The following is a 23,918-nucleotide window of genomic DNA, read 5'->3' as shown; positions in this document are numbered from 1 at the left end:
TGAAGTACATTGTAAAGTTGGTCGCTTATTTGAAGAATGAGCTCACAAAGGATAGACTCACTAGGACACACTAGCAGAAGCTAAAGCCTTAGAAGGTCCCTTGATGGGCTGCTATCAAGTATGGTCATAAGTGATGGAGAGGTAGGCGAATTAATGCAAGTAGGAGATAGTCAGTCAACTTCCCATAGAGGGGACCATCCACTTGCTAAACATGAAGAATTACACAGAACACTTGAGCGGCTATTGTCAACCTGCTGATATTTAAACCAAATATTTGTATTGTGGAAGGGAGATGTTCTAATGTCAAAAGTCACCAAACTAACAACCAGATCCCCATCTCTGAACAATCATTTAATGCTATCTAAATTAGAATTTTTTGATAAATGTCTTCTGGCACGAGAATGTCCTCACAAATAACTGAGCTGCATCCCCTCACCTGGTGAATGCAATAAATAGCTTTGCTTTTTAACATGTCCTCCGTTTCATATTGTGTGTGTAAAGGGAGCTTGGAGACATTAAGCAAAAAAATAGAGCTAGCACAATGAGAGGGCCTATTGCAGAGAGAAGTTGCAGGCGGGCAGCTGACACTCTGCAGCAGCCCATTATTACACAGACTACCTAGAGATTCTTCAAAAATACGATGACTGAGTTGTCTAGAGTGTAAAGAGGGACCTAAAGGTGTCATAGACCTTAAGTCTCTATGGAATTCAGGCCTCCCGAGTACCCCAAGAAGATCTTTATCTTAACTCGAGCTAGATACTTGGACAGAAGGCCGGGGTTCCGGTGTACATGAAGCTTGTTTTTTTTATTGTGAGTAAAAGCCACATCCTCTACTAGTTGGTTCAGCTTGCTAGATAGGCATAGAATCAATAATTTTAAATCCCCCGCCTCTTCCCATAAGTTTTTTATTTGCAGTGTAAGGGGGACTAAATTGCCAGATGGCGGAGATGTCAGAGTTAAATCAGTTTTGGTCCCACTAAATGACTCCAAGGTTGTTTGTTCTCCAGCAAACTCCACTAGGGGAGAGAAGCAATTTCCGCAAGGTAAATAATATAGAGGGAGAGATTAGCTTGAAAGCTCTTTCGTGTGGGCTGGGTCTGGGACTAAAGGGGCTTTGGAAGTACATTTCCTGGCTGAATGGCCTTTGAAATAAATAGGAAGAGTTTGCGGTTTTTTATTCTTTGGAATGGCCCATGATTTACCTTGAGCCATAGAATCCGCTCATATAATGGATTAGATCTCTTCTATTTAGGAGGTAGGTCAATTTCTTTAAGAGTGTAGTTGTCTGGTTTGGTTGAACCCCTAGAGTATTTAGCAGTACCCTGAACTAGATCAGAGGCCTTACGTCTCCCAATTTTAGATATGCAGATCAGAAAGGGTGAGTGCCACAATACCACAGACTTGCTTGGGGCAATCACAGTTGAATATTACACAAAACAAACAGTCAATAATAAAATACCCGAAAATACAAAAGCAGCAGCGGGGCTACAGCGCACTTTAGTAGTACTCGTTAGGATGTCAGAATTGGCAAGGGTTCATGGGACATGTAGTGCGCAGCCTAAAGCATCAGCGGCTTACCCCCGGCCTCGTGGCTCCTCTGAATCAGGTACAATGCCCCTAAAGCAGTTGGGTTGCAGCATGCTTTAGAAGCGCTCGTTTTGATGTCAGAAGCTGCAAGGGTTCATGAGACAAGTAGTCCTCAGCAGCCAAACGCGTCAGCAGCTTCCCCCAGTCAGCGTGGCACCTCTGAATCAGGTAAGATGCCCCCAAGGCAGCGGGGCTGAAGGGTGCTTTAGTAGCGCATGTTATGATGTCAGAAGAAACAAAGGTTCATGGGACATGTAGTCCCAGCAGCCAAAAGTGTCAACAGCTCTGCGCAGCATGGCTCCTCTGAATCAGGTAAGATGCTCCTGGCCAAGAGTCATCTGGGGACCTTTCACAATCTACTTAGCTCAAAACAGGGAATCGGATACCCACCCAAACACACAGGATGGCGAGGAGGGAATGGCTCACCCTCAGACGTACACAGGTGATGCTCCTGGCATGGGCACCTACGCTTGTGCTCTCTGCATCTTTTGTCATTCCCGTTCATCCTGAGAGAGTGGCTCTTCAAAACTACCATTATTGCATAACCTGCATATATGTATTCATGTTTCCAAGTTGTTCCACATGATATTGAAATGTGACCCGACTACACTGTGTTATGTTCTTCTACATGTTTGTAAACTCAATAATAAAAATTTAAAAAACGGAGGCACAACTTTTGGCAAGAAGGCCACATGAGTCCTCGGCACCAATCTGTCCAGAAAAAACTCTGGTGTTGGGTTGTTGTACCAATAAGGCCTGACATTCGCTCACAGAATGAGCTGAATTGATTGCAAGGAGAACGACAGTCTTTAAGGTCAGAAGATGCAACAATCAGCTGTGCATGAGCTCAAAGGGAGAACACATGAGAAATGTCAAAAACATGTTAAGGCCCCACTGTGGCTTCCCAAACTGTTTGGGAGGGAAACCTTAAATAAACCATATCACAACAGGTGATATAAACAAGGATAAATGCAAAAAGGCTCAAAGCTCCAATAAATAACCTTTTATTAGTGCCCACTGCAATGTGCAAAGACAAAACAATCTTGTCTCAACTCCTGGCATAAATGAACTTTGCAGATTGCCTCAGCACTCTGCACTACCACCAGGGATCATGGATCCCTTTCGACAGCAGCGATCCTGTGGTGGTCCAATGGCCACAGTCCTAATGCGGCAGGCAGACTGCCAGTCTGGCGATCCAAGGACTGCCACCATACTGCTGAACTCGCCAAAGATTTAAACGTGGTACCAAAAGTAGTATCTGGGCAACTTCAAGGAAGATTTCAACAGAAACAATCATTAAGTGTACAACTGCAAAAAAATCACTAATGAATCATAGGTGTTTGTTACACTTTTTCAATGACATCTTGTAAGGGGGGTGGGGTTCTTGATTTTTAAAACACAAATTAAATGCGCTCACCACAAGATCAAAAAAGTTTGCTGACATTTTTCAAAAGTTATTTCACCAGCATTGAATACGATACCTTACATCTGTCAACATTTTGATGCTCTTAAACTGAAAGAAAGAAACAACACTGGGCAATAGAGGTACACATAACACAAAAAGTTTATTTTTCAAGTTTTGGGGTAGTTGTTTTTTTACATATGTCAATAGGTTAATATTTATACAGTTGTAATTACTTTCCATTGAGAACTTTCAGCTGTCCAGTATTATCTGTTGCGCCAGATACATCCTTAATTCAAAGATATACGTTAAGGGACTGTCTTGTTCTTACATTCTGGATAGCTCTAGTTCAGGAAATGCCATATGTTCTCATAGTTCCTATATAGAGCAAATAGTCCTTTAGGCAAGTGGGCAAAGGTAACTGGCGGATATAGTGGTCGGTCCGCAGATGTTCACTTTTTAGAAGTGTCCGTATCTCAAGACGACAAAGGTGAGCCAATGATGGCATTGATCCTAAATAAACAAACAAAACAACTAATTAAGTATTTAATTTGGTTAAACTATATACATTAAATCCTATCCAATCCTACTCAAGGAAAAAGTGCCCCTATATTCAGTCCCTGGACCACGTGTTTCCTTAAGATAGCAGCCTACTTAAGTTGATGTTTCCTAGTTCATCGTGTTTTCACAGTTCTTTCTTTTGTGCCTGTTTTCCACCAGTGGCGGCTGCCACATTAAAGAGGTGGTGCAGGTGGAGGGTGCGCCGTGGAGCACGGAAGGGGGAGCATGGGTGTGTGTGGGGGGGGGGGGGGTAATAGTAATTTCTTTAAAACCACTTACCTGGAGCTGCCCCCCACCCCACCCCACCTCCCACATCGTACCTCATCCTTCCTTGTCCCAGCAAGCACTGGGGTCCCGTCATGGACTCCCTGTGCAACCCCCCGCCCTCTCATACTATGAGAGCAGCGCGGGAATTGGCCTGAGCAGGCTGGAAAAACGCTCTGCTCAGACCAGGGAATCTGTGGGGGTTTCTCCAGCCCAGCTGTTCAATACAGCCTGGCTGCAGAAACCTAGGTGTGCATGTGTGTTGTGGTCGGACTGAGACGGCCGGCCAAACCCATATGGGCACTTAGGGAGTGCACATAGCACTCCTCCTCCCAGCGCAAAATGGCTCAGAGCCGGTAAATGTAAAATAAAACTATGCTAGAACATCGTTTTTTGTCATTTGCTGGCTGTAGGCAAAGCAGTGGGGTGACGCTCCTCCGTCATTGCGGAGGAGCCGCCGCGGTTTTTCACAGTTTTTTAATAAGCAATATATATGCGCCAAATATTCAGATGCTCTAAATAAACGTACATTATTCTTCAACAACAGATAAGTATTTTCTTTTTCAATACAAGATCATCAAATGACACTTTTCTTTTTTAATTGTCAAATATTTGTCACATTTTACAATTTTCTGTACTCTCAATATAAAAATATCTCATAGTTTCAAAACAAGCTCAATTTGGTATCAATTAGTTTCACAGGTGCTTTGGTCTTGTATTTTCTTGTTTATTTTTTTCAATTTCTTATGGCTCAGACAATGCACAAAATCCATGTATTGTCATAAATCATGGCCTATAAAAAAAACATTACGAGATGTTTTTGGCATTAGCAATGACAAAACCGATCTAAGCAATGGCAAAGTCAATAGGTCTGTACAGCCAAAGTCACACTCAAGACTGGCTAGCTTTGTCAATGCTTGTTTCACAAGCCTAGGCCAACTAGTACATTATCACAAGATTATCCCGATAGTATGAAGAAATGCGAAACATAGGAAAGGCTCTTTCTGTCACGTTTTTAGGGCTAGTAGTTATGAACTGCTCCTCCTAAATCATTTCTTAGTAGGTCAATTGCAAAAGCCATTACCTCACTTCTCCTGTGGTACATCTTTGGTACATGTAAAACAAGTTGCGTTTCGTAGGTATACTTTTGTGGACCTTTATGTCCAGACTTAGAATTTCACACTGCATCACACTTCATCATTGTTTTCAATACTAGCATGTGCTCTGTGGAATCCTAGAGGGCATGTCCTGGTATTGTTTATATTGTTATTTTGAACCCTGAAAGCAACAAGTACTCTGCCACAACAATCTGCTAATTATTGGCGGCAGGACCATGGAAAATTCTATGGAGTAACATGTGGTAACATTAGTGAGACGTTACTCAAATGTAGAAGAACTCACCGAAAAAGGCATCTTCAAACGGGATAAAACCTTCACACGAAACAAAAAGTGATAACTCAACCTGAAGTGGTGATGCATAAAATCATTAGTAGAAACGGAACAATACATTTATTTAACATGAAGTTGGAACTAAATCGCAGCAAGGGTTTCTCGAAATTTCATGAGACAATTGACAGCAATCCTCTGACCTAACAGCTTCAAGAAAGCAGATTGGAACCCACATAATTAGGCCCAAAATTAAGCTGGGAAATATATATGCACACAGCCACGCAAACTATGACTCATGATGCAGATGTACTGTAGACAGATACGAAAATCTCAGCCTAGTCATACTGACAAATAATATATTCTTAAATACATGGCCTATTATGTGAACTAAAGTGCCATTCTTTCTTGTTACAATGATCCCGTCTTTCGGAGGCCTGTTCTCTCATATCCCAGAACTCTTCTGAACGGCTAAAAAAATTTAACAAGTGAGAAGGACCAGAGTAAAGAGGTCTAAGCACAGTTATGTGGACTGACCCTATTGGTTGCCCCTGGGCTAGAGAGTTAGCACAAAGATGGCTATGACAAAGAAATGAACTCCCGTACTGCGACGAAGAGGATCTGGGGAACACCAGCTTAATGCACAAAAAGGAAGCCTCGAGATTGACCAACCAAAAGGATGGCCATGATTGGTGTGGTTAATAAGTTTGACAATTCTTATTCTTCTACCTACAAGTCATAGGTCACATTTTTTATTTCGTTCATTTTGCATGTCACAAAACATGAAATAGGTTTTGCTGAACCATGGAGTTCCACAATGGATGCCCAATTATGTTTTATGTAAGTGCTTCATCTGCGAATTATCAGGTGTGGAGCTCATCTTGTTGCAGGTACAATGCGCCAAGCATAGCGCCTCATTGCTGTTATGTGGTCCACTTTCACAAGATGGGGTGGAGAGCAATTTTCATTAAAAGTTGACACAGCATGAATTGTTTGTGATGGAGGAGCTGGTCTTAATCCCACAAGCCTTGGTGATGCAGTAACTGACTTTCACAAGCATTTCTGGATCATCCCTATAAGGATGTCTGTAAGCTCGCAAACGACTAACAGCGGCGCTCAGGTTTTAAGTACATATATCCAGAGAGGTGTATTTACCAAAGCACATTACTGAATAAACAAGGTTTCGTCTAGTTTCAATTTCACTTCAACTCGTGTAGTCTACATATAAAGCAAGATATATGAGCAAACGTTATTCTGGGTGTTACCTTGAATCATTAGTAATACATTATGTTTTCAAACATTCTCTTTTGCTATTCAGAAGCCTAAGGTGCTTTGCAAACAAGCTATTAAAATATACTTTGTTTGTTTCTAAGATCAGTCTTTAATTTTAATAATGTTCAGTAAATAAAATGTGACAAGGATACAACCGTAAACCTTAAAAGGCTAGGGAAAAAAGCTGCCCTCAGCCGAGTTAGCTCTGGTTTAAGCATCCGTTTTCAACAGGCCATCCTTTCTGGGTGTGGCCAAAGAGAAGTAGGGGACGCAAGTTTGGCTGCACTAAAGGCATATGAAGGGGGTGGCCACCAATGTCGATCCCAGACCAAGCCCTACAGTTGTGAAGCAATCAACCTTTGAGGCCACCCTGGCAATTTAATAGGCCCGTCTACTCAGAGATCATGACCTGCTTATCACCAGAGCCAGGCTGAAGGTGCAGAGAAAAGATATTTAAAGAAGATGTGGGGGGGGGGGGGGTGCTCCTCCTCCTTAAAGTGATCTTTCCCCATAAGGAACCTGTAGGCTTCCTTCAAGAGGAACCTATTGCATAGCAAAATAGATTTACAGCTGGTAGGGAAAATCGCTTTCGCAACCAGACCTGATTAGGTTGCTGGGAAATACTCTGTAGTGCACTCCATGTGGACAGATAGGCTATGATTATACTCATCCTGTAGTGGATGAAAGTAGCTCTTTTCAATTCATGTTTGGACTAGCTTTAATCGCATGGCAGCCCTCTCCCTGTAATCCTTATCCAGCGTGAAGCAGTTTTTATGCGAGCATCTACCATTTTGTACCTCTTATCTTGTTCAGGCAACAGGCGACCGCAATTAAGACCTTGAATCACAACTGTGTACTGCAATTAGAACCAGGGATAATGCTCTATTTTCGCTGTAATAAAACGAAGAAAAAAAACCTAACACATACCTTACAAAGCCGTGATCAAACCTGTTCAGAAAATTGAATTACCATTTTATAGAGTGCAAGGGAAAAAACATGAACGTCTGTTCTATATTCCTGAAGCTTGGTAGATTATGGTATCTTTTGGCTGCTGGTCTCCAAACCCAGCAACATAATGGCTTCAAGTCACTACAAGCGAGCTGCCAACTCTCTGCTAGAACAAAAGATCAGACTTTCAGAAGCAGAGGAATGTGCTGGGGGATGTTGGTGGCGTTGGGGAAGCCACGCTCATTCAAAATTAGCAGCTTATGTATTTATTTGCAAGACACAAACTGTCACGATTGCTGCAAGAATTCACGTTGAGAAATATATTATTTATTTGCAGGAGCAAAATTGAATTTCTAAAAGAAAAATGTCGTGCATAAAGACGATGGCGGTAAATAGCATAATGTGCAGATACGATGCAGAACACAAACAAATGTAGTGACTAAGGGAATGAACACAAACCTGCTGTTCTGTAATAATTAGAAATCGAAAAACCAAAAGACAAAAACATTTAGCCTAATAATATGGCACAGTTTGGCACACTGTGCAACGTTAATTAGTCTTTCTTTCCTAGTGCACTAGTTAACATTTCTGGGTACTTCCACATTCCTTGCAGCTATATCATTTGGAGCACATGTTTAGTATGGCGTTAGCCAAGACCTTTTGGTTTAACTAAAATTCTATGTATCGTATACTTCAGTGGCAGCTCCTCCGCTAAGGCCGAGGAGCGTTGCCAAACTGCTTTTCAGCAGTGTGAATAAAAGAAAAAGAAAAGGACAATAACTCATTGTTATTATCATTCGATTTGTTCCTGCCGCGGCAGCTTTGCAGGTGGGGCGGGGCAGGGCTGCTCTGCTCTCAGAGCAGGGGGGAGGAGTGATGGCACTATGTAAGTGCGCATGAATGTTTGTCCGGCCGTCTTGGGCTAGCTAAACAGTCATGCACACTTTGCATGTTCTCCACCCAGGCTGCATTACAGCCTGGGTGGAGAACATGCCCCGGCTCCCAGTCTCTGCCTGAGCGCCGAACAACGGTACTCAGACCAATCACAATGCTGCATTAGAGCATTGTGAATGGCTTAGGGGGAGCCTGGTTGCTCTTTTTCTATGATAGGAGAGACGACGGTGGAGAGACGTGGCCAGACGCTGCAAGGCAGTACGTTTTTATTTTGTCTTTACCCCCTCGACCCCGCCCTGCCACCCCCGATCTGTACCAGCCGCCCATGGTATGCCTATATAGAGAGGCTTTCAGCTAGCTCTCTCCATCTATTGGACTGTTATTTTGTCATTCTCATTTTGCCTCCACCTACTAGAGCATCCAGTATGGGGTAATGAGTCAGCCTACTTGAGCCTCTGGCTAACTTTACTTTGAGTGGCTGCATTTTACTTTCTCACAAGGCAGTGGCATAACAAAACTTGAGGGGCCCACCTACAAAGTACATGGAGGCCCCCTCCCCCGGTCCACCACCTACGACTTTTGCTGAGTGGGCCTCCCGGAGGTTGGGCCCCACCCCCCACAGCAGGGGCTGCGGGGGCTTTTGTTACACCCCTGTTACAAGGATCACATCCCCATACCAGTTAGTTCTCTTAAGTGGCAGTGTTTTATTATTACTTTAGTGCTGCCATTGTGGTTAGATCCTGATGTGATAGCTGGACACTTTTTATTAGCTCATCATATTGCTTTTGATGTGAGCATAGTGCACATCCCAGCTTTATCAGTTCCTGTCTCCTGCTAATACAGTTGTAAAATCCTTTTGAAGTGGCCTTTGTTTATCTGACTGCTGTTATTTCACAGCACAACAAATTGTGTCAATTTGAAACTGTTCTTTATAAAGTTATTCTCTTTTATTAAGCATGCAATGAAGTAGCAGCCCCCTCGGCGCACCACATGATGCCGTTTGCACTGATTTTTCAGTACGGAACACACTGTCCGTGCTAAATCACAGCACGAGCAATGAGACATGGTTATTCACACCTGTTGGCGAACTCCGCATGTCCAGCTTCTATAGCTTGATAGTTTGCTTTCAGTGCTCTTGTATGTCATGCTAAAATAGACATTTAACTATTACATTACAAACTGAAGCTGGTACGTTTATTCCAATTTATCTATCTATCTATCTATCTATCTATCTATCTATCTATCTATCTATCTATCTATCTATCTATCTATCCATCCATCCATCTCTTTGCAGCCATAAGTACCTACATCTTTTTTTGCAACCCAATTAATCTATATCTTAGCAAATCTACTTATCTATCTGTTTGCCTATCTATTTATAAACCATTTTTATCTATGTAAGTCTCTTCATCTCTGCAAGCCTCCCTATCTGTCTTGCAAGTCTTTCTAATCCTCGTAGCAAGCCTCTATATTTATCTAGCTTTGCGAGCATCTTCATTGATCAATCTTTACAAGCCTCTCTATTTATCAATCACTGCAAGCTTTTCTATTTATCTATCTGTAAATAAAGATTTACCAACAATTACAGAAACAGCATTGGTAAGGGATGGGGCAGGCAGCAAATCAGAGACCGACTGGCGCTTTTTTTTCTTCCTTTTTTTAGCGGTTCTTAGAGATGGGGTTTGGCTATGGTATACACCTAAGCCAGACAGAATCCACCACTCTAGTCAGGGTAAGTGAGTTACACACACAAGATAACCCCTGTTCATTCCCTTGGTAGCTTGGCAGAGCAGTCAGGCTTATCTCAGTGGCAATGTGTAAAGCGTTTCCGCAACACACACGCCAATGACACACTAGGTATAAAAATATCCTTTGTATTATTCATAAAAACACAGTCGACCACAATCACATAAATCACTGCCGCTAGGGCAATTGTCATCAAATAAATCACTGTGCCACTAGGCACTTGTCAAGACGTTACATAAACCATAAAAATCACTTTGCCACAAGGCAATTTGTCATAGACATAACATAGATACTTCATCACTTTGTAGTGTAGGTCAACTCCTAATGACCAAGTCATTTGGTATCATGGGCACAACACATTAGCTGGTCACCTAGGCCAGTGTCACAAATCTCACTGTGAAAACATTAACAGATCCAACTGGAAGGAATGCCCGCTTTCCATCAAGACTCTTCCCCCTGCAACCCCTGTTTCTGGCCACTCCTGCTGTAAGGAAATGTTCTATCAGATTCCGCAGACCCGCCAAGTATCATAAATTCCACAGGTGAAATAAGGGAAAAATTAAGCTGCCAAAGGTTCTTCCCTTGAGACCAGTACCTCGGTGCTAGCTGGTCGTGAGCACAACGCCTTGGTGCACTTGTGCGCATCAACATGAAGAAGGCCTGCCGGCCCGTACCGGTTTCAACCCTGCAGCGGGGCTGAAAGTCAGCCAGATGCCTCCGGTGGAGCTCCGAAATGTGGACTGCCAGCAACAAAATGTCCCCACTTGGCTCTGTAGCCAGAAAGGGGGGCAGAGCACCACCACCGCTTTAGGAGCCCTAAGCAGGTTTTCCGTTTGGGAGGGACACGAGGCTCTCTGCATCTCACTGCTCGTCTGCCTGGTGCGGCTGGGAGGCTCCTACTCCCCTTGGCCACGCCCGCAACCTGCCACTACTCTCCAGCCCTCCGAAGTTGCTCTTCAGACAGGCTTGCCCCACCCACTGGTGTGGCCAGGTCAGGTGCTCCCTGGTTGCACCACACTGCCAGCAAGCCTCCTTCACTAGTCCAGCTTACAGCTGAACGTTGGCTTTCTCCTACGGCCGCTAGTGGTTGAGACAGCCTGCAGCGCAGCTTCTCGCCAAGGGCTGGGCCCCATCCCCCTGCTAACGTGGGCGGCCGTCCCTTGGTCATTTCCTTGCCGCTCTCTGGGGTTTTCTCCATGCCACTGCAGGGGTAATGACCCCTTGTACAGGGAGCCAGCACTGACAATCTAACACAGCACTCCCCTTGTGCTGGAATGGACATAAAAAGCGATCCTCGTGCGATTTACTTATAAAAACAAAAGAAGGGAAGAACAGTCCTGTCCTTCTTCTGCAGGAGCAGCAGTTGCAGGACAACCCAACCACCGGCACTATAGAGGGGGGGTAGCGCTCCTCACAGCTCTTCAACTCTCCTTTTAGGCAGGTTTCTTTTAGACATGGTAGTGATCTCTTCTATATCCCTGAGACTTCTAACAGGAGGCCAGCACACACAAGCTTTTGGAGATTCTTCACAAGCAGGATACCACATACAGAAGCAGCAACTGCAGGCCAACCCACCCCTCACTCAGAGAAGGGAGCACTCCTCACCCTTCTTGGCAGGGTCCTCTTCTTCCTTGAAGTAATCTAAAGTCCTGGGGTTTTAGGTGTAATGCTTATATCCCAAAATGTCATTGTTCCCTTTGTGGCAACAGTCTCTGAACCCAGTCCAAACCAGTCCGGTCCTCCCTCGTGCAGCACAACCACAGGTGGCGGAGACTGCATTGTGAATAAGGAGACACAGCCTATTCAGGTGCAAGCGAAACTCCTCCCACCACTCTAAATGCAGATCAGGTCTATTTAGCCCTGTGATGAGTCACCCAGGCAAGGCAGGGCACACCTCATCCCCCCCAGTGACTGTCTAGAATGAATGCCCATCCCAGCTCCTGTCACTCAAACACCAAACGCTGAATACACAAAGAGCCAGAGGCACACAAAATGGTAGGTAAAGTAAGAAAATGTCTACTTTAAAAAAGTGGCCTTTTCAAACACAGAATTTAAAGAACAAGTTACTTACCTTCGGTAACGATGTATCTGTAAGAAACATTAGTTAGTTAGATTCCTCACCTTAGAATATCCTCAGGCGTCAGGCTGGATCCGGAAAGATTTTTGTAGCAATACCCCTTGCGCGTCGCTAGGCGTCGTCTGCGGCTCCGCGTCCGTCGTTGGCGTCGTACGCCGGAATGACGTCGTCGGACTACTTAGACGCCGCCCTCGCGCGCTGACGTCAGTTCTTGTACATAGCTTTTCGCGCCAGGAAGGCAGAGCCATGCAAGAGACCGACACTGGTGCCAAAAAATCTAGGGCCCTGAAAAGGATAGCCTTTACCCTAGATGTCAGTTCGCAGAACGGGGAGGATGGGTGGGTCGGTGAGGAATCTAACTAACTAATGTTTCTTACAGATACATCGTTACCGAAGGTAAGTAACTTGTTCATCTGAAAGAAACACTTTAGTTAGATTCCTCACCTTAGAATAGATACCCCAGCAATACCAACCCCGGTGGTGGGTCTGCGAACCAAGATCACACCAGAAAGTCCTGGAGAACAGAACGGCCAAAGTAGCCATCTCTCCGGACTTGACTGTCCAGGCAATAGTGCTTGGCAAACGTGTGCAGTGAAGCCCACGTCGCCGCAGGCAGTGGTCGCCGCTGTGGCCCGGGTGGAATGGGCCCTCAACCCAACAGGAGGGTCCTTTTTCGCCAAGGAGTAACAAAGTTTAATACACAACACGACCCACCGAGAGATGGTCCGTTTGTGTACCGCTTTCCCCTTCTTAGCTCCTACGTATCCAACAAAAAGTTGGTCGTCCACCCGGAACTGTTTGGTGCGGTCCAAATAAAAGGACAGCGCCCGTTTTGGGTCCAGACGGTGGAGCCTCTCTTCCTCTTTTGAAGGAGGCGGAAAGAAGGTGGGCAACGTGACAGATTGCCCGATGTGAATGGGGGTCACCACTTTTGGTAGAAAAGAAGGACGAGTCCGGAGGACAACCTTGTCCGGATGAACAGAAAGAAAGGGAGGCTTAGATGACAGAGCCTGGAGCTCACTCACCCGTCTAGCCGAGGTGATAGCTACCAGGAAAGCAGTTTTCAGGGTCAGAAGACGAATGGGACAATTGTGAAGAGGCTCAAAAGGAGCGCACATCAGAAAGGTCAGAACAAGATTCAAGTCTCACTGAGGCATTACGAAGGGGACAGGAGGGAACATGTGAGTAATGCCTTTGAGAAAACGGGAAACAACAGGGGACTTGAAAAGAGAAGGCTGATCAGGCAGAGATTGCAGCAAGATAGCACCATGCCACAAATTTGTTCCACCGGCAGGCGTATAACGTCTTTGTGAAGGGACGCCTGGCTGCCAGAATGACATCACAGACTTCAGGAGGCAAGTCAAATGGCATCAACTGCCGCCGCTCAATCTCCACGCATGGAGGTGGAGGCTGGACAGGTTCGGGTGGAGGACCGTCCGCTGCTGCTGCGACAGAAGGTCCTCCTGAAGAGGCAGTCGTATCGGGGGATCGATTGACATACTGAGTAGCTCGGGATACCAGAACCTTCGTGCCCAATCCGGAGCCACTAAGATAACTTGGGCCCGGTCACGCCTAATCTTCTTCAGCACTCTGGGCAGAAGTGGTATAGGCGGAAAGGCGTACAACCGACCGCAACTCCACTCGCGACGAGAAGCGTCTCCGAGCGAGTGCTGCCTTGGAAATTCCAACGCGCAGAACTGCTGACATTGCGCGTTCTCTTCGGTGGTGAATAGAGCTAACCAAGGCTCTCCCCACTGTCGAAAGAGACCTTGCGCCTCCTGACAAAGGGTCCACGACCCCACACCGCCCTGTTTGTTGCAATACCACATGGCGGTGGTGTTGTCCGTGAACACCTGCACGACACTTCCCTGGACAGAGGGAAGGAAGGCTTTCAGTGCAAGCCGGATCGCTCTCGGCTCCAAAAGGTTGATATGGAGTTGAGCTTCCGCCGGAGACCAGAGTCCTCTGATCTCCGCCTCTCCCATATGGCCCCCCCATCCCAGGAGGGACGCGTCCGTCACTACTACGTGCTCCGGTTGGGGTAGGGAGAGGCATCTGCCGCTGACCCAATCGCGGTCCGTGAGCCACCACTGCAACTGTTTCGCAGTGCCCTCCGAGATCAAGACATGGTCGGATAGGTTGCCTCGATGCTGGGCCCACTGAAACTTCAGGTCCCACTGCAGAGCCCGCATTCGCCACCTGTCGTAATGCACCAACAGGATGCAGGAGGCCATCAGCCCCAGAAGCCGCAGCACCAACCTGACCGAAACCCAGGATAGAGGCCGAAAGATGGGAATCAGAGCCTTAATATCCCGGACCCGCTGTTCCGGAGGATAAGCCCGGAACTGTGCCGAATCGAGAACCGCTCTGATGAAGAGGAGCTTCTGGGAGGGTCTCAGGTGTGACTTCGGCACGTTGATGGAGAACCCCAGCAAATGCAGGAGGTCGGCCGTAGTCTGGAGGTGGGAGACGACTTGCTGGGGCGAGCCCGCCTTCAATAGCCAGTCGTCGAGATAGGGGAAGACTGGAACCCCCGATCTGCGCAGATGAGCTGCGACCACCGCCATCACTTTCGTGAACACCCGAGGGGCACTGGTGAGGCCGAAGGGGAGCACGGTGAACTGAAAGTGCTCCTGACCCACCTTGAACCGCAGGTAACGCCGGTGGGCCGGCAGGACGGGGATGTGAAAATAGGCGTCCTGCAAGTCCAACGCTACCATCCAGTCTCCAGGGTCGAGGGCAGCCAGAACCTGAGCTAAAGTTAGCATCTTGAACCATTCCTTCCGGAGGAAGGTGTTGACGCTCCTGAGGTCCAAGGGCGTAGGCCCCCTTTGCGATTCTTGGGAACCAGAAAGTAGTGGGAATAGCAACCACGGCCTACTTCTGGACCAGGAACGCGCTCGACGGCCTCTTTGGCCAAGAGGGCCGTAACTTCCTCCCGCAGAAGATTCAAGTGATCCTCCGATATACAGTGGCTCTGTGGTGGCATGGCTGGAGGGGTCATCTCGAAGGGGAGTGAGTAGCCCCTTCGGACAATTTGCAGCACCCACCTGTCCGAAGTCATGGAGCGCCAGTGGAGCAGGTGATGGCGAACTCTGCCGCCCACTGGCGTGGAATGGGCCTGAAAGCTCGGACTAGGAGGGCTTTGAGGCGGATGCTGCTGGGGTGGATGTGGACTGATCGCGCTGTCCTCTAGTACCGCCACGGCGGAACCCACTTCCGCGTGCAGGTTGGTTCTGCGGCCGGTGGCTAGGCGGACTTGAGGAGGCGCCCCTTCCTTGGCCACGAAAGGGGCGAAAGGCGGAAGTGTGGGGCCGAGAGACCCAAGGACGTGGCCGTAGCCCGGGAGTCCTTAAAATGAGCCAGCACACTATCCGCCTTCTCACCAAAAAGGCGAGCGCCATCAAAGGGCATATCCATGAGGGTACTCTGGACATCCCCCGAAAAAGACGTGGACCTCAGCCAGGCGTGGCGCCGGAGCGCCACCGTGGTGGAAATCACCCTACCCAGCGAGTCCGTGGTGTCAAGTCCACACCATATGGCATGTCGCGCTGCATCTCACCCGTCAGCAAGTGCCTGGGAGAGACGTGTCCGGGCCTCCTCCGGACACAGGGGCAGCACGTCCTCCACCGCATCCCACAGAGAGTGGGAGAAACGGTCCAAGAGGCAAGCGGTGTTCAAAGTCCGCAGGCCCAAACTCAGGGAGGAGAACAGTTTCTTTCCGAACTGTTCCAGCCTCTTGGATTCCCGATCCGGAGGAGCAGACGGGAAGGAGGATTGGGAAGTGGAGGCCTGGATAACCAGGCTCTCGGGGTGGGGTGTTCGGACAGGAAACTGGGGTCGCCCGGAACAGGGCGGTGGCGCCGGGCCACGTTGCGATCCACATGAGGAACTGTGGAGGGCTTGGACCAAGTACCCTGCAGAACGTCGATGAGGGCCTCATTGAACTGCAGCAGAGGCTCTGTGGAGCTTGCTGACAGTTGAATCACCTCTGTGAGGATATTAGTCCTCACGGCCACAGGAGGCAACTCGAGCCCCCAGAGCTTCGGCCACCTTGCGCAGCACCACTGAAAAAGCTGCACCTTCCTCCGAAGCCACAGTCGGAGGAGAGATGAAACCAGCGTCCGGTGAGGTGTCCAGACCACTGCCATCCCCCAGTTCGTCTACCCAGTCCTGTGAAAGTTGGCCCTGGAGGGCCATAGGGTCCTCAGACCCCTCCCAGTCTCCCCCTTCATCCGATTCCTGATAAACAGGAGGAATGATCGGAGCCGGATGGTAGATGAAACGCTCATCCATCGGCGGCATCCGCACCGGCGTCGGGTCCGGACAGGGGCTAAACCGGGGAACGGCGTCGTCCGGAGACGGCGCCGGAGGTGGAACCGGTGTCGGCGCCGGCGGAGGAGGCATCGTGAGGTCGACCGGCGCCGACAGAGATCCAGGCCTGGATCCCTCGGGGACCTGCGGCGTCGGGACCGAAGTCGGCGCCGGGGCCGGAGCCGCCGGCACGCGAGGTCACCCAGTCGAGCCCGTGGGGCCCAAAGGCACGCCGGCAGGCGTCGACGGAAGAGCCAGGCTCCTCATGGCCGAGAGGAAGGCACTGACCTCCGCTGGAGTCGTGTCAGTCCCAGGGACCGGCGGGTATGGAGACGGACGCGGCTCCTGCGGCTCCGATGGAGCCGCGCGGGTGGGACCACCCTGACCCTCGGCCGAGTCGCGCGACCGGCGAGGGGAGTCCGAAGAGCGGTGTCGCCTCTTGGACTGCTTTGATCGCTTCGACTTACCCGAAGACTTCCGAGCCCGACGAGCGATGATGGTGACTGCGGCTCCGCGACCGGTCCTTGGACCTCCTCCTGGACCGGGACCGTGAGCGGCGCGGAGCCGAGTGACGAAGCTCGAGAAGCTTACGGGACCGCTCCCGCCTAGCCTTCGAGGTAAAGGCCTGACAATCAGGGCACGACTCCGCGTCGTGGTCGGCCCCTAGGCAGTAAAGGCACCGGCGATGGTGGTCCATTACCGACATCAGTCGATGACAGGAGTCACAGGCTTTAAAACCAGGCATCCTACCGGCACCAGAGTCGAGTCGACAAAAGACCAAAAAGAGTAAAAAAGTTTAGTCAAAAATTGACTAAGGGGTAAGCTCTTCCCGGATCGGCGCTGTCTGGCGTGGAAAAAAGAACTGACGTCAGCGCACGAGGGCGGCGTCTAAGTACTCTGACGACGTCATTCTGGCGCACGACGCCAACGACGGACGCGGAGCCGCAGACGACGCCTAGCGAAGTGCAAGGGGTATTGCTACAAAAATCTTTCTGGATCCAGCCTGACGCCTGGTGAGGAATCTAACTAACGTGTTTCTTTCAGATAACTACCTTTACCAAAATTCTAGGTACAGAGAGCCTTAAAACTCAATTCTCCTATCTTGTCCCTATTGCAAGTTACACATGTAAAAATGGTACAGTGCAACCCCAATGATAAGCCTATGGGACAGAAAACCTTTCAACAGTGAAAAACAAAATACACAGTATTTCACTTTCAGGAAATGTCACACACACCAGTAGATGTCCTACCTCTCACATACAATGCACCCTGCGGACAGGGGTACCTTGGGCCTACCTTTGGGGTGCCTTAAATGTATGGAAAGGGAAGGTTCGAAAATGGACCTAAGGATGCATTTTGCGCTACGAAAATAGCACTAAATCCAACAGAACATGAACAGCAGTTGTCAGCGGCCACTTGCTAAGGTCATTGTTACTGTGCTCCCGCTGTAGGATTTTTCTGCCACATTACTCATAATTACACAAAATGATGTAACTGTGTAATTTTTAGTAATTTTGCAATAAAAAACTGAATGCGAAATTACTGAAATTACTCCAGCATTTTTAAAATTGATCTCAAGCCTACTTGTATTACTGCCACGTGGCTCTGTGTCACAGTGCTGCAATTACACCATAAAGCACAGAAACCATTGCACACTCTCACATAGAGTAACAGACTCACGTCTATCACATAAACACGCAATAACAGTTTTTCACTCCATCACATCAATACACAGACACACATAAGCATAAATGCCACCACACCAGACACCAACATATACAATTACCGTTTCACACTTCATTCACATGCACACACATACTATAAAACCACATCTAACACCCCCAAACTTCTTGATCACAAACACAATTTCTCTTTTAAACATGAGCCTACACTACTTTGCATAAACTTGCAAAGCTTGTACTATTGCTGTATATATTCTCTGGGAGTGAGGAAGCAGGGTTGGCCTTTGCCACAGGGCATTCAGACAGTGTCCAAAGGGCTGGTCGGACAGGTCAGTGAGTGGGCTACTTTTTTGGCTGTTTGTGGGTCTGTCTTATGGTACGCTTTGATATTACCACAAATATGGCCTTCAGAACGTTCAAAACCATGCAGTCTTTAATACCTTGCACAATACTTATACAGCGTATCTTCATAAATTCAAAACTGTCCCAATTTACAAATGTGGTGCCCGGGCCGATTTTCTGCCCCAGTCTGATCCCGGGAAGCATACACTCTTGCTTCCTGTACAGTACCTGCTCTTTGTGTGTAGAGGAACACTGCATTACTGCTGCTGGACTAGTTCTGCACCTATTCTTTGTGACCCTGTTCTTGGAGACTTGGAAATTCCCTTTCACCTTACAAATGCCAAAATGATGGACTTTGTAAATGTTTGGTTTATCTACAGCCTGACAACCCGGAGGACCCAGCCACCAGCTCGACCCCAATACGCCGAGAAGACCAGCTGGCGCAGAACAACTCCCGTATGTAGGAGAGTAGGGTCTGCAATCCTATGATCACCCAGATTTTTTGCTTTTTGCTTCATTGGTTTACGATTTTCCCTGGCTGTGGGCCTGCCAATCAGACCCACAGCCTAGCTGTTCTCTTTCGAAATTAACACACATGTACATTAGGTGCATCCACTAATTGGAACTGGGCCGCCTTATCAGTCCCTGTATCAGCATACCATAGGTATCCAGGGCATCGGTGTACCCAGGGCCTACCAGGGGCTGCAGCATGTATTATGCCACCCCTGGATGGCCGCCCAAATCTGACACAACTGGCTGCACGACAGCTGGGGCAAGGTGGTGTAATCACCCGTTGCTGTAGGTGTAGTATTCCTATACCTAACCCTAAAATGGACACATGGATTCCTATCAGTCACTCCTATGGCAGGCCTTATCAATCCTGAAGGCAGAGTGCGGGGAATCATGTGGGATGGTGCTCTGGCGCGAGCTGAGCCCGTCGACGGCTTGCGGAACCAAGTCCTAATAGCCGTTCCATGGTGACGCGTGCCAACTACCTTAAAATGCATTATAATCCTCGCAGTTACTTGCTAACTCTGGCATCGCATCACCCACACATGTCGAGTAAGGTGTCATACGCATTGGAATACGAACCCCTCGCCAATTCTGGCGACGGGGTTAGCATTCCCCCCTTTTAGAGGGGTGTGGAAATGTGGATTTTCCTGATCAGTTATGTCCCCTATCTTGGACCCCAACGGTTCTATATGCATGTTACAAGTACATGTATGTTCCCTCCAGTTCCAGTTTCTAAGACGCAAACATATGTGTGTCTACCGTCAACATGTTCTCTGTCAGATCCGCCATCTATGGGCTGGATATTCGATTCCTAAGCATGAAAGGCCACCGACTTTATATGGCTAAGTTACTCCATTTTTACAGTTCAGGCAAGTAGGCCCGATTCTGTCCTCAAGCCTTTCCCTGCTCTCTGCCTCTGACAGCTTCAGCTTGAGCTCGCATCTGTATCCATGAACTTTGTCCTACTCCCTGTGCAGCTAACGGTGCCTGCCTCGGCCAGTTTTCGCCTGCCTGCCAAGAAGCTGTATTTCACCTTCGAATTATCTATTTTGCTCTTCAGCCGATGCATTCCTGTCTAGTGATTTAGGTAAACATTTCCTTTAGCTCACAAGCAAAGGACTCAGCCTTTCCGTCCTCCTGCAAGTGATTCATAGCCCTGCTGCCATGGAAGGTTTTCTGCCTCTCGCATCTCACATAGACACTTAGGCGTTTGTGCACGCACACAGTCAGTATAGACTAGATTTTGTCCGAGAGTCCTTCCTTGTGGATAACATAGTTCTTTAAACATAGGATGTTAGATATGATTTGGGATGAGGTTGACTTGACCCCTCAGACTTTTCGTCTCCATATGTAGAGTTAATGTCAAGTCCCCTTCACCCCCTAGTTGCACGTCAATTACACGTCATGCTGCCGCGCGCGCATCTATGCCAAGTATTATCTTATAGATCCACCTATGTCTGATAATCCTAACCAATCATGTTTCTTTTATTCCTTATTACGCCTAGTTTCGATTACGTACCTGTCATGTCACTTTTCTTATCAAATGTTACGCCTTCTACATTCGTTTCATTGTAATGTGCTTATTATAAAAATGCATGTCTGTCAATAAAGTATTGTACTTCACTTCCTGAACCTTCTTGGTGACGGAACCTGAAGGCCGCGACTCGAGTCGGCCATTTTGAATGGAATAAAGCCCATTTAGAAAACCTCTTATACCACGGATTCTGCCTCTTGTTATTCTGAGCTATTTTACTTTATCTTAAGATTCCGTATGAAATTCAGTCCGGTAAAGAAGATTTTTATTTACCACATAATGGCGCCCGAATAGGGACACTTTCTCATCTCACGCGCCGGCGGTGCGTTGCAGGCCCGGTCTCCTGCCACAGCTGGACGGACCATAAACGCGTACCAGCAGGATTTCCTGTAAGCTCCCTCCGGTCAAGCGGGGGCGACTGAGGCTGCGATCAACCCAGACGAGGCGGTGAGAAGTGCGAAGTATCCCGACCAGAGCCTAGCTGAGAGAGCAAGATCCGAGGTATACAGAGGCCCACCAGGTTTTTCGAAATCCCGATGTCCAGAGGGTCCGCTGTCCGCAGTCATCGAGTCCTGTCCATTCTCTGAGGCCTTCCGTTTCAAGGAGCTACTCGGTGAGTACCATCGCCGGGGAGGCGTGTTGACGCGCACATAGGTTGTGCCGGTCAAGACGGATTTGGGTACACAAATCCGGTCTGCACTGTTTAGCAGTGTATATGTACTGTTTAGCAGTATATCAAGTATTCCGAAGTATTCAGTTATTGTCAAGAATTCAGCGTGGTGATTAGTTAGGCAGACTGTCATCATTGTCGGTCGTTGTTAAAATGTTTAATGTTTAATGTTTAAAGTGTTCAAATATTGTGGTATGAATGATTGTTCATTGTTCACTGTTCATTATTGTGTTTTTTTTCGTATTAAGTGAGTTCAAGAGTAAGTATCAGATCAGTTGTCAATATGCCGCTCTTCTCGAAGTTAAGACAGATTACTACCAGAAAAGGGGTGCTTGAAGAAGCAGTTCCTATTCCTCCTAGGGACACTCCAGGACATTTTATGTACCATAAGCATGGCTTAGATGCCATATTGTTTCTTGATCTATGGGTAGATTATACCAAGGGATTACCGGAAAGTCAAAGGTGGCCCGCAGCGGGAACCTGGGATGCAGAGTGCATCATGAAAGTGGAGGAAGAGTTATGGAAAAGAAAGGTCAGACAGTCACAGAAAGACGCTGTTGAGTTATGGCGTAAAGAATCTCATAGACGAACAGAAAAAGCACGTAGACAAGAAGAGAGGAGTAAAGAAAGTTCAAATAAAGTTCAAGAAAATCTATTAATTGAGGAAGGTATCCGAGTGAAATCAGAACAAATAAATAGACAAAGAAATGCTCTTATGAATGGTATGTATCCCGTCGTAGCCGAAGGACTACCTAAGGCTGCTCCAGAGATACCAAAAGACTTGCCACCCCCATTATTTCCAATTAAGGTACATCCAAAAGGGCATCCCAGAACCGCAGAAGATGTTTTTCTTTCCTCATATCTAGACGACGCAGCTCCCGAGTATGCTAACGCCACACCACATAGACCGTCTGGCGGAGGGGTTCAACGTCAGGATCAGGTATCTGTTCCCGTGCAACAGCAAGTCCCGACACAAGCTTCGGCAAGCACATCTGTTTCCGCATCTGTCTCCGCAGTCGACTCTACAGAGGTATCGACACCCATAGTTGCTGTGTCACGTTCAACGAACCCATTCACACCCGACGCCCCAGATGGGGCCACGGGAGGTGCTAGCAGTACCTTTACACCACCTAGAATAAATAAACTTGTCTTTCAAGAGTCAGCACATTCACGTACACCAAAATTCGTAAGTGAACGTACGCTTAAGGAACTCCTTGTTAATTGTAGATATGACCCGGTGGTTGGTAAAGAGGACGAAATGGTCCTGGCATCATTACGTATCAGGCGAGCCGCAGAGTATTTAGCAAGGCTACCAGAAATGACTACGCATCTAGATAACATATATCATTTTGTTCAAACAGGACGAGATCCAGGATGTATTAACAAAGCTATGGAATTCCAGAAAGTAGAAATACAGGGGGAACTGTTACGTTTCCTCATAAACTGTGTAATCAGAAATCAAGATCGTCCGGGGGTAGACCCGAATGCAATGCTTATTCTTACAAGATGGAGTCAGAATATATCAGAAGGGAGACACGATAAACAAAATTGTATAATAGCCATGTGCCGAAAAATCCGTAAAGAAATAGAACGTATTCATGAAGAAAGATTGGGAACAGACGAGTTTGAGCAAGATGAAGTGTCCGAATCAGGGAATTCCGCAAGACAGTCAGAGACCATCGCCTATGTAGGCAGAGGAAGATCCTGTGAAAATACTAGATGTTTTTCTGATCCAATACACTCTGTATGCCCAAATAATAGCAGAACGTATCCGACGCCTGTAATAAATCTGAAGTCTCCTGAACATTCGTTTCAAGCCGCAGATAAAATACTACAAGAACGAAGGGGTTACCACCTCCTCGATTCCATGGATGAGCAAGAATTAGCCAGATCAGCCGTTCACTGGATTGACAGTCCTGAAAAATACGGTGATGAGACCGTAGCACACACATTTTTTAATCTCAGTACAGATGAACAACGTTTAGCTGGAATCTATATGATTCAGCAACTCCTTATATTATATAAAAGCCAACATGCTGACCCTGGTCCTTTACCTGATATATTAACGGAACTACTCACGAACAGATGGAGAGGTTCTAGTAACAAGCTAATTAAAGAGATATTAGTGTCACGTAAACAGTATGTCCTTTTTGTACGTCCGGATTCTCTCTCGCTGCCCCGCAGAGAAAGAGCGCCGTACTATATGGATAGACAAAATCCTTTACGAGAAGTGCACCCAATAAAGGGCGAAGACAATGAGTTTCACCGTGTATTTGTTTACACACCCATATCAAAAATGGAATTATTAGAAATGAAGAAAGTAGTACCTAGTCATGACAAAGACCCAGCGGGTTTCCACCGAGAAATTAAAGACATGTTACTAATGGGAGAGTACACCTTTCCTGATATTATGACGATATTAAAGGTGCTTTTGCCTGCTGGCATTTATGAAAAACTGAAAGAAAAAGAGTGGGAAGTGGGAGACCAAAAGATAGACTGGACAGCATTAGCAGAGGAAGAAAGGGGCCGAACTGCAGGTTCAGGGCTCGGGGATAAAGTTAAACTGTTACCAGGTTTACTAGTACAGGTACTGCCACGTTTATTAACTACAAAAAAGGAAGATTGGGGTGCAATCACAGCCTGCAAACAAAAGCAAGATGAAGACACAAGCGATTATTATGCTCGATTTGAAAAATGTTTTGGTATAAATAGTGGTATAAAAGCAA

The 23,918-nt window shown here is 47.2% G+C and overlaps 1 protein-coding gene across 3 annotated transcripts in view; it reads right to left on the bottom strand.

Annotated features, from left to right (window-relative positions):
* Window positions 1–3,133: 3,133 nt before the first annotated feature.
* The window catches only part of ASB3 (ankyrin repeat and SOCS box containing 3), a 529,701-nt gene continuing 508,916 nt past the window's right edge, over window positions 3,134–23,918 (bottom strand). For all 3 annotated transcript variants that reach the window (XM_085612718.1, XM_085612720.1, XM_085612719.1), the window contains one exon: window positions 3,134–3,502. In XM_085612718.1, coding sequence (XP_085468844.1) covers window positions 3,339–3,502 — 164 coding nt within the window. In that variant the 3' untranslated portion in view covers window positions 3,134–3,338. The remainder of the gene's footprint in view (window positions 3,503–23,918) is intronic.

The sequence above is a fragment of the Triturus cristatus genome, chromosome 6 (genome assembly GCF_964204655.1).
Source record: "Triturus cristatus chromosome 6, aTriCri1.1, whole genome shotgun sequence".
In the NCBI taxonomy this organism is placed as follows: domain Eukaryota; kingdom Metazoa; phylum Chordata; class Amphibia; order Caudata; family Salamandridae; genus Triturus; species Triturus cristatus.
This window is presented reverse-complemented; position numbering and strand designations above follow the sequence as displayed.